The sequence below is a fragment of the Oncorhynchus nerka genome, linkage group LG12, assembly GCF_034236695.1.
Source record: "Oncorhynchus nerka isolate Pitt River linkage group LG12, Oner_Uvic_2.0, whole genome shotgun sequence".
Classification (NCBI taxonomy): Eukaryota; Metazoa; Chordata; class Actinopteri; order Salmoniformes; family Salmonidae; genus Oncorhynchus; species Oncorhynchus nerka.
The window spans coordinates 61890930-61905543 of NC_088407.1; the positions used below are offsets into that span (position 1 = coordinate 61890930).

Below are 14614 nucleotides of genomic sequence, written 5' to 3' on the forward strand. Positions count from 1 at the left end.
GAGGAGGTGAACGAATGTAGGGAGGGGTTTAAATCCTCATTACTGATGATTTTCACATCCACACACTGAGACAGAATAAAGTACAGCATCTCCATGTTATGCTGGTAGTCCGAACTCTCTTCATCATTTGAAAAGTCATTCTCAAAACTTTTACCTTTACTTCTATGTCCTGCTGTGAAGGACTTCCTTGTTGGAAACTGAAAGTATAGTGTATGTTGTCGAGGCAGATTCTGTAAATGATCTATTATTATGCCTGAACAGTTTGGAGCGTGGAGGGGAAGAGGTATGGGGCTAGAAAAAAAGCATGGTCTTTCAAGCATTAACTTGGAGTTACAAAGTAACCTGTAGGGAGAGTTGTCATAGAAACAGCTCATTATAATGAAAAGTATAAAGACAGGGATGGGGGCACAGACCTTCCATTTTAACCACAACTAAAACTGTTACCTCACTTGTACAGCTGCAACATACAGAATGGAGACCTGAGATGTATGCCACCACGACTGACTAGGGGAGTTATTGTGTAACTAAGGGTGTCATACCAACGGGCTATGCTAATTTATCAAGAAAGAAAAATAAACTACAGTACATCAAGAACCATAGCAGCTGGTGGCGGAGCATTAAACACCACATACAGCCAAACGAATGAGAGAACATGAGCGGAGGACTCAAAACAAGTGAGGTGAGACAAGTTCTTCTGATTTCAACACTGAAAGTAACTGAAAGACCGTCCGGATTTCATAATATTAACAAACCCAAATTAGAGTGTGATTGCTTGACTCATCAACAGACCTTCGCTAAAAGCATAGCATAGCATAGCAGCCTAACGGCCATAGCAGAGGGCTAGTGGTGGACTATGGGCTCTACAGGATCCAGGTCCAGGCTGAGTCAGGTGGCCCCATGTCACAGTCAGCCAGAGGGAGACCTGGACCAGCAGGCCAGTCATCCCACCTCACAATGGACCATCTCTGCTGTGCCAACCCCACTGGAGCCACAACATGGGCCCCTAGGACATAGGACTATCCAGCTGCCCCCACTGAAACTGGAAAACTCTGCAAGCTTCCCCCCACTATCTACAGGTCAGTAGACAGATTATTTTGTCTCCAAATGTGGTTGTCATCATCACGAAGGCTTAACTGACTTGTGTGTCTATGTGTGTATATGCATGTGTGTAAGAATCATCATATGTAGCAAGCAGCCTTCCACAGAGTCAAAGCAACATTTGTGGACCAAGCATCATTCATTCTCATCCACCACGAAGACTACAGGTCAGAACAGTATAGCTTTCGCTACCATTTTACTACAAACTGTCACAAACATTCTTGTTCAAGTGTTCCTAAATTCCTACTTTATTTTCCTATCTCTGTGAAATAAATTGTATTTCAATTTAGTGTCTCGGACTTCACATTGGGGGAAGAGTGGCTGTGTTATTGCATTGACTGTTGTGATGTACTGTACTGTGTACCCATGCAGACCTCCCATCATTCTCTCTCCTCAGGCGTTGCAACCACTGGCCCCTCTTAGTGCAGGCCTCAAGGTTACTGCCAATCACATGGCCATGGTAAAAAAAAAACATACAAAAACATCAGTGGCATTTTGTCTCTGTTTGTGCTGTGTTGACATGTATACAAAGCCTTTGTCAATTTTGAAGCTGTTTATATGACCTTATGCTTGTGTTTGGTTTGTTATTTTTCTCTTGTCACAGGGCAGAGACTGGAGAGATGGGGGTGTCCTCCACTTTTCTACCCCCAGCCAGGGTGCACACGATGGCACCGGCCGCCATCCGCAGGTGCAGATAGAGAATGTAATGGACTTACAGTGCCTTCAGAAAGTATTCACACCCCTCTACCTTTTCCACATTTAGTTGTGTTACAAAGTGAGATTATAATGGATTTCATTGTAATTCATTGTCCACAATCTACACAAAATACTCTGCAATGTCAAAGTGGAAGAAAAATTCAACAACAAAAAATATACTAAATGGAAAAAATAAAACATGAATATATCTTGATTAGATAAGTAATCACCTTTGGCAGTGATGATATTTGTGTCTTTCTGGGTAAGTCTTGAAGAGCTTTGCAAACCTGGATTGTACAATATTTTCCCATTATTCTTTTAAAACAATTATTCAAGCACTGTCAAGTTGGTTTGCTAGACAGCCATTTTCAAGTCTTGCCATAGATTTTCATGCCGATTTAAGTCAAAACTAACTAGGCCACTCAGGGACATTCAATGTTGTCTTGGTAACTAACTCCAGTGTATAATTGGCCTTGTGTTTTAGGTTAAGGTGGATTTGTCTCCCAGTGTCTGTTGAAAAGCAGACTCAACCATGTTTTCCTCTAGGATTCTGCCTGTGCTTGGCTCTATTCATTTTCTTTCTATCCATAAAATCTCCCTAGTCTTTGCCGATGACCAGCATACCCATAACATAATGCAGCCACCACCATGTTTGAAAATATGAAGAGGGGTCTCTGTAGTGACTGGGTGTATTGATACACCATCCAAAGTGTAATTAATAACTTCACCATGCTCAAAAGGATATTCAATGTCTGCTTTTTTATTTAAAATGTGCAAACCCATCTACCAGTATGTGCCCTTCTTTGCGAGGCATTGGAAAACCTCCCTGGTCTTTGTCTTTAAATCTGTGCTTGAAATTCACTGCTGGACTGAGGGACATTACAGATAATTGTATTTGTGAGCTACGGAGATAAGGTAGTTATTCACAAATCATGTTCAACACTATTATTGCACACAGTCCATGCAACTTGTGTGTATATGCACATTTTTACTCCTGAACTTATTTAGGCCTGCCATAACAAAGGGGTTGAATACTTACTGACTCAAGACATTTCAGCTTTTCATTTATTTGTTTTTACATAATTCCACTTTGACATTATGGGGTATTGTATGTAAATCAGAGACACATAAGTCAGAGCACAATTGGCCCAGCGTTGCCCAGTTTAGGGGAGGGTTTGGCCGGGGTAGGCCTTCATTGTAAAATTAAGAATTTGTTCTTAACTGACTTGCCTAGTTAAATAAAGGTGAAATAAAAAAAAACACAAAATCGAAATGATCAATTTTAAATTCAGGCTGTAATACAACAAAATGTGGAAAATGTCAAGGGGTATGAATACTTTTTGAATGCACTATACATGCTTATGTTCCTCAGTCTCCAAAACAATTACATGGGATTTGATTTAGTCAGGAATGTTGTTATGAGAGGTAATTTACCAGAGAGCGAGAGCAGCTGGTGAGCTGTGAGGCTGGGCCCCTTCTGTCCCAGTGGGCCTGATTAAAGCGCTGGTGGAGTGGAAAGTGGGGTGGTCTACAGCTCTGACTGGCCCTCAATGGGATGCGCTTTCAGGGTACAGGGAACAGGAAAAACCCCACTACCAGGCAAAAACACACGTGCGCGCACACACTCCCTCAAAAACCAACATACTGTATATAACAATTTGTACATTTTCATGTTTCATTGCATAGGACAGGATCTAGGGATCAACATTTTATCTGTAGCATACCATTGATGCGTTGTGTATTCCATGACATGTGACTATATTATATTTTAAACTACCATTTGGTGGTGACTCATGCATGGTCTCTCTGGCTGTGTGGGTTGGGTTGTGTAGGGAGGACTCCTGGAGGCACAGATGGTCCTCAGTCAACAGGCCCAGCGAAGAAGGAGAGCCCACCAGAGACGAGTCCGAGAGCAGCGGGTCCACGAGAGGACAATCTACATAGATAATGGTGAGACTGGAGACATTTTGTTAATCTGGCTGACACCAAACTCAAAGTCTTCCTGACTGCAGTGTCACAGCTCTCCCTCGCTGTGTACTACATGGGTCGCATCAGCCAGGCTAAAAAAAATGTACCACCAACTTGAACATGTTCTAAGTGATGCGTACAATCCATAGGGCTGCAGTACTTAAATAGATTGTGTACTTTGTCTTGCTCCCTTGGCCTCTGTAGTTGAAGCACCAAGCAGCAAAGGGATACAGAGACTGCATCTGCTAAACAGGCCAACCCAAAGGGACATATTTTGGGATGAGATGACAGGAGAGAGTCTCGACCTCAAGGAGATCCTCCAACCAAGCCCCCTTCCCCTGGAGCAGGGAGAGAGACAGCAGTCCCAGCCTGGACCACCACAGTGCCTGTGTAGGGATGAAGAGCTGATCAACAGAGACTTGGCATGGGGAGGCCTCAGGAGTCCTCACCGGAAAACAAATACTCTCACAGACAGAGTGGAAGGGGAGACAGACGGTGGACTGACCATGAGGAAAACCTTACCTTCGATGCTGGACTGGAAGACAGAGAAACAAAGAGATACAATTCCCAAACACTTGAGCTCTTTCGGGGATAGTGAGAGGGCTAGTAGGAGGCCTCTGAGAGGCTGGCAGAGAGAGGGCATTAGAGGTCTATGTCATGGGGAGAGAGGGATTTGGGAACCTGACCTGGAGCTGTTTGAGAGGTTTACTAATCTGGATTAGATCGGATCTTCAATCTCAGTTTGCGAAATGCTAATGGTGTATAGGTGGTCACTTCATTTTGAAAAGCAGAAATTGTAGCTCATGTCTTTTAAACTGTTAGCATTTTTACTGTATGATCACATGGCAAACTAAATATTGGTTTGTCATAACCAAAGTATTTCAGAGAATGTGTCCACCACCAGTATTAAACTATCACCTGAATGTATTCATAGGATTGCTTTATTAAAATAGCAGCTGTGGTTAAAGTCTAGGATTGCTTCATTAGAATAGCAGATGTGGTTAAAGTAAGTCTCATTGTGGGAACAAATCTGTTTTCCATAACAAATAAATGTGTTTATGAAAGTGAATCAGTGTGTTTTTATTCCAGCCTGTTTGAAGGCAGTGTGTGGCGCCCTCTAGGGATGATAGTGATACTACAGGTGTGGAAAGGTCTAAAATTAGCTTGATGTAACACCAGCTTAATGTTCAGAAGGTGAGAAAGCACATTTAAAAAATAATACATTTGGCTTTTTGATCTTATTTCCATCATGATTAACAATACATGGTACTTATATAGCGCTTTTCAAGGACCAAAAGTTACTTTAATTTTGTTACTCAATCTTAATCTCTAAAACAATGGAAAATGGACAGACAAAATCCTACCACCAAAAAGTACAAAATCCCAGCAATGAATTACCAAATACATTACTTTGTCCATCTTAAATTGAAAGGTGTCTTGCGATACACTTTTGAACGAAGACCCATAAAAGATATCTGACCATATTTTGTTTCACGTCTTCAAGACCTCTAGACACAATGGTACAGAGACAAAAATGGGTACGTACAAATGGTACTAAATAATTTCCCTCAATGACCGTTTAATTTAGCTTCAAAGATAATGTATTTTCTAAATTATCTTTGAGGCTGAGTTTTTGTTTAATGAGAAGCACACTGAAGACCTCTTGTGCTCCACAATTCCCTTCAACATTGAAAAGATATATTGCACTTCAGGGCTCCTTTTACCCTAACAGGAAATTGCTTATTGCAGCAATCCTCTCCACCTTTATGAAAATCCTGATGGAAGCTCTTAGCAGGATTAGAGAGAGAGTAGAACTGGCCAGCTACCACACACCTGGGGCTACAGTGAACACACAACAAGACAAGGGACAGCTGCATTTAGTTCTTGAATCAAGTGAGAGGTATCCTCTTTTCTTATGACGTCTGAAGCATTTAGGCTGTATAGCTCTTATAAATGGCTTTATGAAAACATTCAGTTTCAATAGTCTTACTCTTCTTCCCAACTTGTGTTTTCGCCATGTTTTTTTGTCCTCTAAATAAAAATAAATAAAAAGGACAGAGGCAAGCTGTTGTTTTGTTTGTAATTGATTTAGTTTGGTCGAGGTCAAGGGCGTGGTTATTTTCAGTTCATTTCCACTGGCCACTAAAATGCCACAAGTACTCCCAATTCAACAAAGAAAACTGTGGTACCGGTCTCCAATTTTCCTTCCTGATCTTTCTGGATTTGATGTGGCTTTGATGTTTCCCTCGTAGGGAAGACGTTTGTTCCTGAGACTGGGAGAAAGAGGTCTCAGAGCCAGACACACTGACTGTATTGCTACCGAAGCCACAGTTTGAGCCGTAGAGCATCCACTCCATTTAAATAGTATTGGAAGAGCCTCTTGTCCCTTACAAAGCCCAGGTTCTCATACAGTTTCTGGGCTGATTGGTTGGTGATCTCAGTCTCCAGCACCACCTGTTTAAAGTTAACAAAACCAAGTAATTTGTAAGAGATTGTTACCTCTATCTCCATACTGAATACTATACAAAATGGTATTCAATGGCATTTTCAGATTCAAATGTGCATTGGTGTAATGAGATTAGAATCAAGCTTAAACTTGTCACTATTTATGGTAAAGAGTATGGCCTGTTATCTTCTAGCTAAAATGTGGCCTAATGTAAGGTGACCAGAAATTATTTTGTTTTTGCGTGGGGAGGGTGGGGGGGGTACTGTTTGAAAATAAAAATGCCATGGAACTATATTTAACTATCAATTTTCGCTATTGTCCTTTAAAAATACTTCAAACACAGAAATGGAATAACCCTCCACAGTTCTTAAAAGCCTAGCTAGTCATCTTTTAATCACCCAGGTTTGGTAGCCTATGCTGTTGCATGTACTTTCTGGCCATGGTGTCTTCATGTTTTTATTTTTATTTAACCAGCCCATTGAAACCCAGTCTCTTTTTCAAGGGAAACCTGGCCAAGAAGACAGCAACATTCAATATATTACAGAATTAAAACATACAATTCAACAACATGATCCAGCCTAAAAAAGCATTTTACACTCCTCCATAACAGAGTCTCCCACCAACATTTTAAATTAATTCAGTGGTATGCCATGCCTCTGGTGTACAAGACGAGAAAGGCAGTCTTGCCTAATACTGTAAATGTCCTGGGGACTTTAAGTAGCAACCACCGAGCAGACCGGGTATGGTAACTGCTGGTGGTGAAGGAGACCAGACTACAGAGGTAAAGAGGGAGTTTACCAAAAAGGGCCTTGCAGATGAACACATACACATGTACGTAGCTTCCTGCACATATAAAGTGAGGTCCAACCCACCATTTGGTATAAGGTGCAATGGTGGGTGAGTGACTTGGCATTTGTAATAAAGTGCAAGGATGCATGATAAACAAAGTCCTGTCTCTGTATCACTGGTCAAACGTTCTCATAAAAGGTCCATGGCAAAGCCTCGGGAGAAAACGAGTTTGGCAAAGGGATTGATATATGCAAATCTGATTGGACAGCATTTGATTATTTAACGATCAGCCCCAATTTAACTTCAATATTACTTTTTTCTTTCTAATGGCTAATCAGGGACATTTTCGGGGACGTCTGGCCACTCTTGTCTAATGTCTTCCAGGGTAGATATGATTATGTAAAAGAAACATACCTCATCACAGTCCTCATCCATCATAGCATAGATAGCCTTTTTGACTAGATATGTACCTGAAATGACAGGAGTGATGACATGTTAGAAGTAAACATGAAACTTTATAACACAGTCTTGCAGGGGTGGGTATAATTTGTGGAATGTTCCAACAGGACTCTGTTCCAAAATCTTCGTAAAGTACAAGGTTGCCAACAAACATCGCATACAAAGTAACATGATCAATACACCTAGCTAACTAGCTGCCGAATAGGCATCAACTCACCATGTAGCTTATTCTTAATGTTTGTCGATGGGCTACCAGTGTGAGGACAGACATTTTCAGGAATAAACATGGTGAGTGAAGACGTAATTAAATAGCCTACTCCCTACCTGGTACCTTATTCTGCCGCTATACAACTTTGTATGGGTTGTTTGATGGCAACCTTGTTATTTACAAAGTTTTTGGAACAGATACCTTTTGGAATGTTCCACTCATTTTACCCACCCATCTTGGAGATCCTCCTAATGCCCACTTACCAATTCCTTTCCTCCTGTATCTGGAGTCCACAGCCAACATGGCAATGTAGCCACGGTGAATCTTCTTGTGCATATCCAGTTTGCACACAATGGCACCAACACAATCCTTGTCCACCATCGCCTGTGGCACAGAGAGGTAAAACATTTTATTATCTACTGGCTGGCAGGTGTGTAGGCTTTTCTCCAGCCCGAACGCACCATATTCAGCCCTGAGCATAGGCTGGTAGTGGCAAACTACAAAACATGATCAGTTCCTAAAATGCATACAACTTTATATCCGATTAAACGCAACTCCACGATTTACGATGGAGTTGAGTTTGCGACTACTGTGGGCGTACTGGAGATCCGACGCCACATATAAACGTCATTTTTTGTGTTTTTTTTACTCTCGATTTCAGCACCCAAAATAAATAATTGCCGGCAAATTACACACGACATTGTTATTTTATGTGATGTTGGCGCTCCAGTCCGCCCACACGCAACTCCACCATAAATCGTTGAGTTTAGTCAGCTAGCTAACAACTTTAGACGTACCAGGAAGCAGAGTTGAGGCCAGTTATGAATGAAATACCTATATGTATAAATCGAATAAGGCTCTGACAAGTCCTTGGTAATAAGCCTTTTGATGTCTGACATTTGCAGTTCAGACTCGTATGGTACGTATTCCACGTCTCCCTCTATGTTTGAACATAACCCAAGCCTTCTCAGTTCTTCCACAATAACTTGAGAGGTGATAGTGGCAGCAAGCGCGGATGCCACCAAATCTTCTTCAGCGCACAGCGTCCCGAGGTCTTCCCTGTCTCGGTCCATCACCACCACTTCTTTGCTGCATGTTAGCACCCCGTCGACACTGCTGGAATCTATTTCAGCCATTCCCATGGTTGGCATGTTGTTGTTGATTTCGTTATTGTTCGCATGCAGACAGTGCGTTTAACCAGCTAATGTCCGCTAAAACGGAAGAAAAAAAAGTCGCTTGCACGGTTAAAGTTGCCACCAGTTGCGAATCAGTTTTTAAATTATATAATGTATTTTCTGTAGCTAACCCAACTAATGTACTGTAGCTAACTAATAACTTCTAAAGTTTGTTGCTAGGCTAGCTTCTGCCTGTCAAAATTATTGCTACCGTAAAGCATTTACTGTGCGAAAAACAACTTTACGACACTCAAAGTCGATTAAAATCTTAGGAACAGTGTTGTTGTAATATCAAGAACAACAAGTTTTAAAAAATGATGAAATAATTTAATGAAGAATATGACATCTATAAATCCAATTTAAGCTGTTTTTATAGTGCGACAACACCGACAGAACTCAACATGTTCTCTAGCCCTACCACTGGATGTCGTAGTATGCTTGACAGTGTGAGGGAAAGGACATATGTCGATCAGTCTTGGTCCCTGGGCCAATGATTATTCATGTATACATATATATTATACCATTATATATTGGTCATTGATCACAAATTGATTTTTTTGTGAGCAAATCAATGTGGGGCTCCTTTTCTTGTGTTCTGTTTAGTATTATGTGGGTTCCACAGGTGAACACAAAGATGATCAAAAGACAAAAACCATGGTTGTTCATAAACCTAGTAGACTTACTATTCGATAAACAAGTCAATGTAGCAAATCAATTGCTTCAAAACATCTCCCGAAATTCAGCATCTCAATTTAGTTGTATGATATGTGGGTTCAAGGCATTCTAGCAGAGGCTCGTTAAACGTGCCCATTCATTTAGCAAGCCTTATTTAACAAACAATGCCACGTCTGCCAGTACAAACCCAGTGACTGCACTGACTCCAGGAGCCAGGCTGACAACAGGCCGGGATGCTCAAGAGCTTTGGAGCAGTCTGCCCCTTCCAGTTCAGTACACACACACTGGGTCTTAAAACCAAATCAATGTGGAGGGTGGGTGTCTGCCACAGCATACTGCTACATAAAAAGGTGAAGGATGCCGTGTGAGCAATTGGTTCCAATTGACAGAGGATTGGTCATGGTCAGTGGATTGGTCATGGTCAGTCTTCTGGGTGGAAATCCACATTAGAACGATTGCACCAGCAAGGAGGGCAAGAGAGGCCAGTACTGGACAATAGAACACTCAGAAGAATCTGGCTGCAGTGGAACACACTCAAAGTGGATCACAATCTCTACCTGCTTTAACACTTCAACTACCAGATGTTCACATACTTAGCAGTGTATATATGACCAATATACTGTATTCCTTTCTTACTAAAGACAGGCTGTTGTATGTCTTGGAAAACACAGCTTGGTTAACGTGAGGACACTTAGAAATATCATCCAGATGTCTGTGCCGGGAAATAGTCTAGGCTAGGGCTCTTAAAATGTGTTTTGTAGACACTTACATGCATACCTATGCATTTTCTTTTAATTGACAGGACTTTCTTATCATGGTCATGTGTGGATGAGCTGTACTCTAACCAAATTGCATTTATTTGAATCTGACCCTTATGCTGAACCAATTTTTGTCATGCAATATTTAAGGTGGCCACCACACCGTTTCTCTTTACAAGTTTTTCTCCACATAGCCAGTCATCTGGCCAGCTGGGGGTGGTGGAGGCCTCAACTTTTTAGAGGGTTGTTCAGTGCTCCATCTCAGGCTGGAGAGGCTGGGTATTTGAAGAGGCCACTGGCTGACAGGCAGTGGAGTCAGAGGGGGGGGACCAGGGAGACCTGCCAGTTCTCCTGAGAGGCTCTTTGTGGCACAGACGCTGCCCGGATCAGCCTACCCTTTCACTTCCCAAGCCCCATCTCCCACAGGACCTCAGCTCCAGCCGACAACAAGGCCCCAGCTGCTAATTATCTGGCTGATGGAGAGGCACTGAAGTGGGACTGTCAGACTAGGGGTGGCCCCTCTCTCTAAAGAGATGTGGCCAGTGGAGTGGGATGTCCAAACATTTCCAAAATATAGGAACTGGCAGCATCAATAAATAAACATGTATACAAATGCAGACATTATTGTATTAGTCAATATTTAATTGCAATAATTCAATATTTTCTCTTTCCAGTACTAATACTCTTGAGTAAGATTCAGTTGAATAACCATTATCTGTATTTAAAGCTAGAATCCTTAGTAGCTACATCCATTTTTGGACATACATTAAGGATATATACATTTATACCCATTGATTCTTGAAGAATATAACTTATAAATGACTTAATTCAACAGTCATACCCCATTAGAACCAAAAATATAAGATTGTTTTACTCCAATGTTTGTGAACAATGTAAAACAAAAAGCACTGTATAGCCTCAAAACATAGTTAAAACTATAATGTTGATATCATGGATAGTCAGTCCTTGCAACCATAGCTATGTCTATGATTTTGGGAGTGGTTACATTTCTAAAGACCCATCCCTCAGCTTTATACCAAAACAGAGGTGGGGTGGACACTTTGTTGTTGTTTCAATGAAGGATTCTAGCTTGAAGGCATATTATTTCACTGAAAATTGATTGGTCTGTTCAGTACGGATAAGAAATTGCATTTTGCGTCTTAGATGAGACCAAGGCTGTCAGAAGAACAGCATATACAAGCCATTCAGTTACAGCACTTTGACCATTGTGTTCATAATGTTGGATGCTGTTTGTTACACAGATTCAAACCTTGTCAACAGAATCAAAAGCAGTGTCTGTTGTCCAGCAATGATCTTATGCTCTGGAGATCCATCATGTGTTTGGCCCATCCCAGATATGGATGAAGTAGTAATTTCCTTGATGCTGGTCTATACTGTAGAGTTCCATCCTACAGCATCATGTGTCCGGAGGACACGGGTGCAGTTCCAGTTGAGTTCCAGATAAAGTATTCTGAGGATAACAACTCCCGGGCTGCAGAGAGAAGAGAGAGCAGAGCGCACATTCAGGCTTCACAAATACATATTTTTCATAAATATATTTTCATAGAAAATAATTAAACCAGCATTAGAACCCACTCACTCTCTCACTCACATGTGACTATACGAGGTTTTGCAGAGGAATAGACCTGCACTGAATGCTGGTCCACACAGCATCCAGACAGAGTCAAGTCTGGCACTCGGAAGTACAACTGAAAAACATGAAGGAATGGTTTTTCTGGTATGTTTAGTTTTAGATGCATCTCCAATGTCTAGAAAGAATCTGACTTACTTTGATGTAGGCTGTAAGGTCTGTGCAGAGAGGATCTGTAGGTCCTGGGAGCTCCCCTGAAAAACTCACACTGCCCTCTAGTGACACCTCGCGGGACTTGGGGAACTTCTGGCCTAAAGAGTGGCAAGGCAGAATATGCACGTTGTTTTTCCATAAACAAAGGGTATTTGAAACTTAAATATGTGGTAAACTGGGTCATTGCACAGTGTAAATGTTGTCCCCAGACCAATGAGACGTACCGAGGACCCAGACCAGCAGGTTCTTCTCCTTGGACACTTCCAGCTGTCCTGCGCTCACTTTCACATCCACACTACCCATCTGGTCCCTGCAACAACACAGAGGTTCAGAGGTTAAACGTAACCTCAAGTCGAGATGTGTTTCTTTACAAGATTCCAGAAACACTGCATTTCAAGCAACACTAGAAGGGATGATTATGTGTAATAAGCTACTATATTGACATCAGGAAGTGCATCATCAATGTGAGATGTTATGTATTGTTTATATGTGCATAGGTTACCTGTTAAAGAACGGCAGATGTGCCTCACAGTACTCGAAGCTGTTCCTCACACTCTCGTGAAGTTTCAGACTCACAGTAATACGCAACTGGTTGTCATCATCCTTCAGCTGATAGGTGCCTAGGATAGGAGGCACGGGAACCTGAGAAAATACATAATTCAATCTGACGAGATGAAGACAGCAATGTATGAAGGAGTGAATGCATGTATTTAGCTATTTTTACAAGCTCTGGACTTGTGTACCTGAGATGTGTAGCTGCAGAGCCTGAAAGGCTCAAGAGGAGGGGAGAAGGGGAACTTGTAGGGGCCAGAGAAGGCAGAGCTGTCACAGTCCTCAACACTCATGGCAGTCAGAACACTGGCATCCAGTGAAGACACACAAGGGTGGACCAGGACATCCATCAGTGGTGAGCCATTGGGTGGCAGTGTGAGAGTGACCGTCACATTGGGAAGGACCCCTTCCACTTCACACTGATGACACAAAGGGAAAAAGCACAAATGGGTTAGAGAGAATGAGTAGACAGCAGAAGGTAACAAGAAACTTCAGTATTACATTACCATAGACAGTATCACTGTGCTCACCTTGCAAGTCACTGTGCCATAGACATCCCAGAGGTCCTGCCTGTTTCGGTTTCCATACTGCATGGAGCGCACCATCTCCGTTAGAGCTACATTCACCAGAGCCCGACCACGGTGCACCCCTGTTTTCCAGGCTGGCTGTTTCTGGGTCCCTGCAGGAGTGGGCATTGCTGATGCCGATGAGGCCCCTGGCTGAGGGATGTCCAGTGGGGTCCCGAGGGGGCAGATCTGCAGGAGGATAGAGGGCATCATGGCCAGGCGAGAGGTCAGCCCCTCTCTGTCAGGCTTAGTCCCAGACCCACAGAGGAAAGCCTGCAGGCCCGCCAACAGTGTGAGACCCTGGGAGACAGAGAACAAGCTAGCCAGAGGAGGCCGGGGATCAGCGGGGGCATCCACCACGGCCAGACAGGCCAGGATCAGAGTCCCCTGGGAGATGACCAACATTGGCCAAAGAACCCCTCCACTGGGGCCTTCTACATGGAGCTCCAAGGCTGGTGAGCGCTGCTGGTGGAGACAGTCATCTCGTAGAGCCATGTAGGGTTTGTCAGAGTCAGAGAGGCCCAGCTCAGTGAGTAGGAGCTGGAGCACAGTGCCATCCTCTGGGACAGACGCATACAATGAGCCGGCCATACACTTAGCACGCTGCTCCACTGTTGGGTATCGCCTGTGTGAGGAGCCAACACTTTTACCAACTATGCACATAGCCAAAACAGCAATACGGGACAGGTGTGAATTAACATACATACATACATTCATATACACACACGATTACATTACATTTTACACAAACAATGGAAGGAAAAACATTACAAACCTGGAAAAGCGCACTGCTACAGACTCTCCCCTCTCGTAAGATATAATCCACAATGCCCTCACACTCATTTTATCCAGAACAAAATGCCTGTGATTGACAGGTTATGCATACATATAATAACCACGTTTCTTCTGTGATAGATCTATGAGGGAAATCTTAAAGTAGTCCAACAAAGGGGGACATAACATTTTGCCTCATTTTAAACTTGCACGACTGAGTTTTCATCGATATTCTGTTCTGTTTTCGTTGCAAAATTAACTTCCTATTTTTACAATCATGTGACAGCCTGAACCAATCAGGATACTTTTGCGCGTGTGTGTTTACGCAGTGTACCTTCCGGGGTGTCACTAGTTACCACAGCCACAAAGTCAACATTATTTTTTATTTATTTTTTACATTTTGGTATTCATTTAAGGTTAGGCATAAGTTTTGCAGTGTGGTTAAGGTTAGGTTTAAAATCAGATTTTGATAAGAGAAATTGTAGGCGGGGTTTAGTCATAATAATGGACACGCTCGACATTGCAGCCGACTTTAAATGCGAGTCGAGACTGACTGATTTACAAATTCCCTTGCATCCTAAATAACTGCTCAATATTATTGATCGATTAGTCAGTCAGTCACAATTAACCCATGATACACCACGGT

The 14614-nt window shown here is 42.4% G+C and overlaps 3 protein-coding genes across 5 annotated transcripts; 1 reads left to right on the forward strand and 2 right to left on the reverse strand.

Annotated features, from left to right (window-relative positions):
* The first annotated feature begins 379 nt into the window (after positions 1-379).
* LOC115138532 (uncharacterized) lies at positions 380-4831 on the forward strand. Of its 2 annotated transcripts, none has more exons than XM_029675453.2 (6): positions 380-1076; positions 1174-1265; positions 1496-1558; positions 1703-1801; positions 3627-3744; positions 3967-4831. In XM_029675453.2, the coding sequence occupies exons 1-6, from the start codon at positions 854-856 to the stop codon at positions 4482-4484; spliced, it is 1113 nt and encodes a 370-aa protein (XP_029531313.1). In that variant the 5' UTR covers positions 380-853; the 3' UTR covers positions 4485-4831. The 2 variants fall into 2 exon arrangements, with proteins under 2 accessions (XP_029531313.1, XP_029531314.1); XM_029675454.2 differs by having other exon boundaries at positions 1703-1786.
* A 999-nt stretch (positions 4832-5830) lies between these two features.
* Positions 5831-9205, reverse strand: LOC115138533 (N-alpha-acetyltransferase 30-like). Its single transcript, XM_029675455.2, has 4 exons — positions 8462-9205; positions 7928-8048; positions 7412-7467; positions 5831-6216 (listed from the first exon to the last, which is right to left on the reverse strand). Exons 1-4 carry the CDS (start codon positions 8813-8815, stop codon positions 6079-6081), a joined length of 669 nt encoding a protein of 222 aa, XP_029531315.1. The 5' UTR covers positions 8816-9205; the 3' UTR covers positions 5831-6078.
* A 1688-nt stretch (positions 9206-10893) lies between these two features.
* Positions 10894-14418, reverse strand: ap5m1 (adaptor related protein complex 5 subunit mu 1). Of its 2 annotated transcripts, none has more exons than XM_029675449.2 (8): positions 13970-14418; positions 13159-13819; positions 12820-13047; positions 12579-12718; positions 12301-12386; positions 12062-12174; positions 11885-11981; positions 10894-11764 (listed from the first exon to the last, which is right to left on the reverse strand). In XM_029675449.2, the coding sequence occupies exons 1-8, from the start codon at positions 14035-14037 to the stop codon at positions 11682-11684; spliced, it is 1476 nt and encodes a 491-aa protein (XP_029531309.1). In that variant the 5' UTR covers positions 14038-14418; the 3' UTR covers positions 10894-11681. The 2 variants fall into 2 exon arrangements, with proteins under 2 accessions (XP_029531309.1, XP_064881786.1); XM_065025714.1 differs by having other exon boundaries at positions 11677-11764; positions 11873-11981.
* Between the last annotated feature and the right edge of the window lie 196 nt (positions 14419-14614).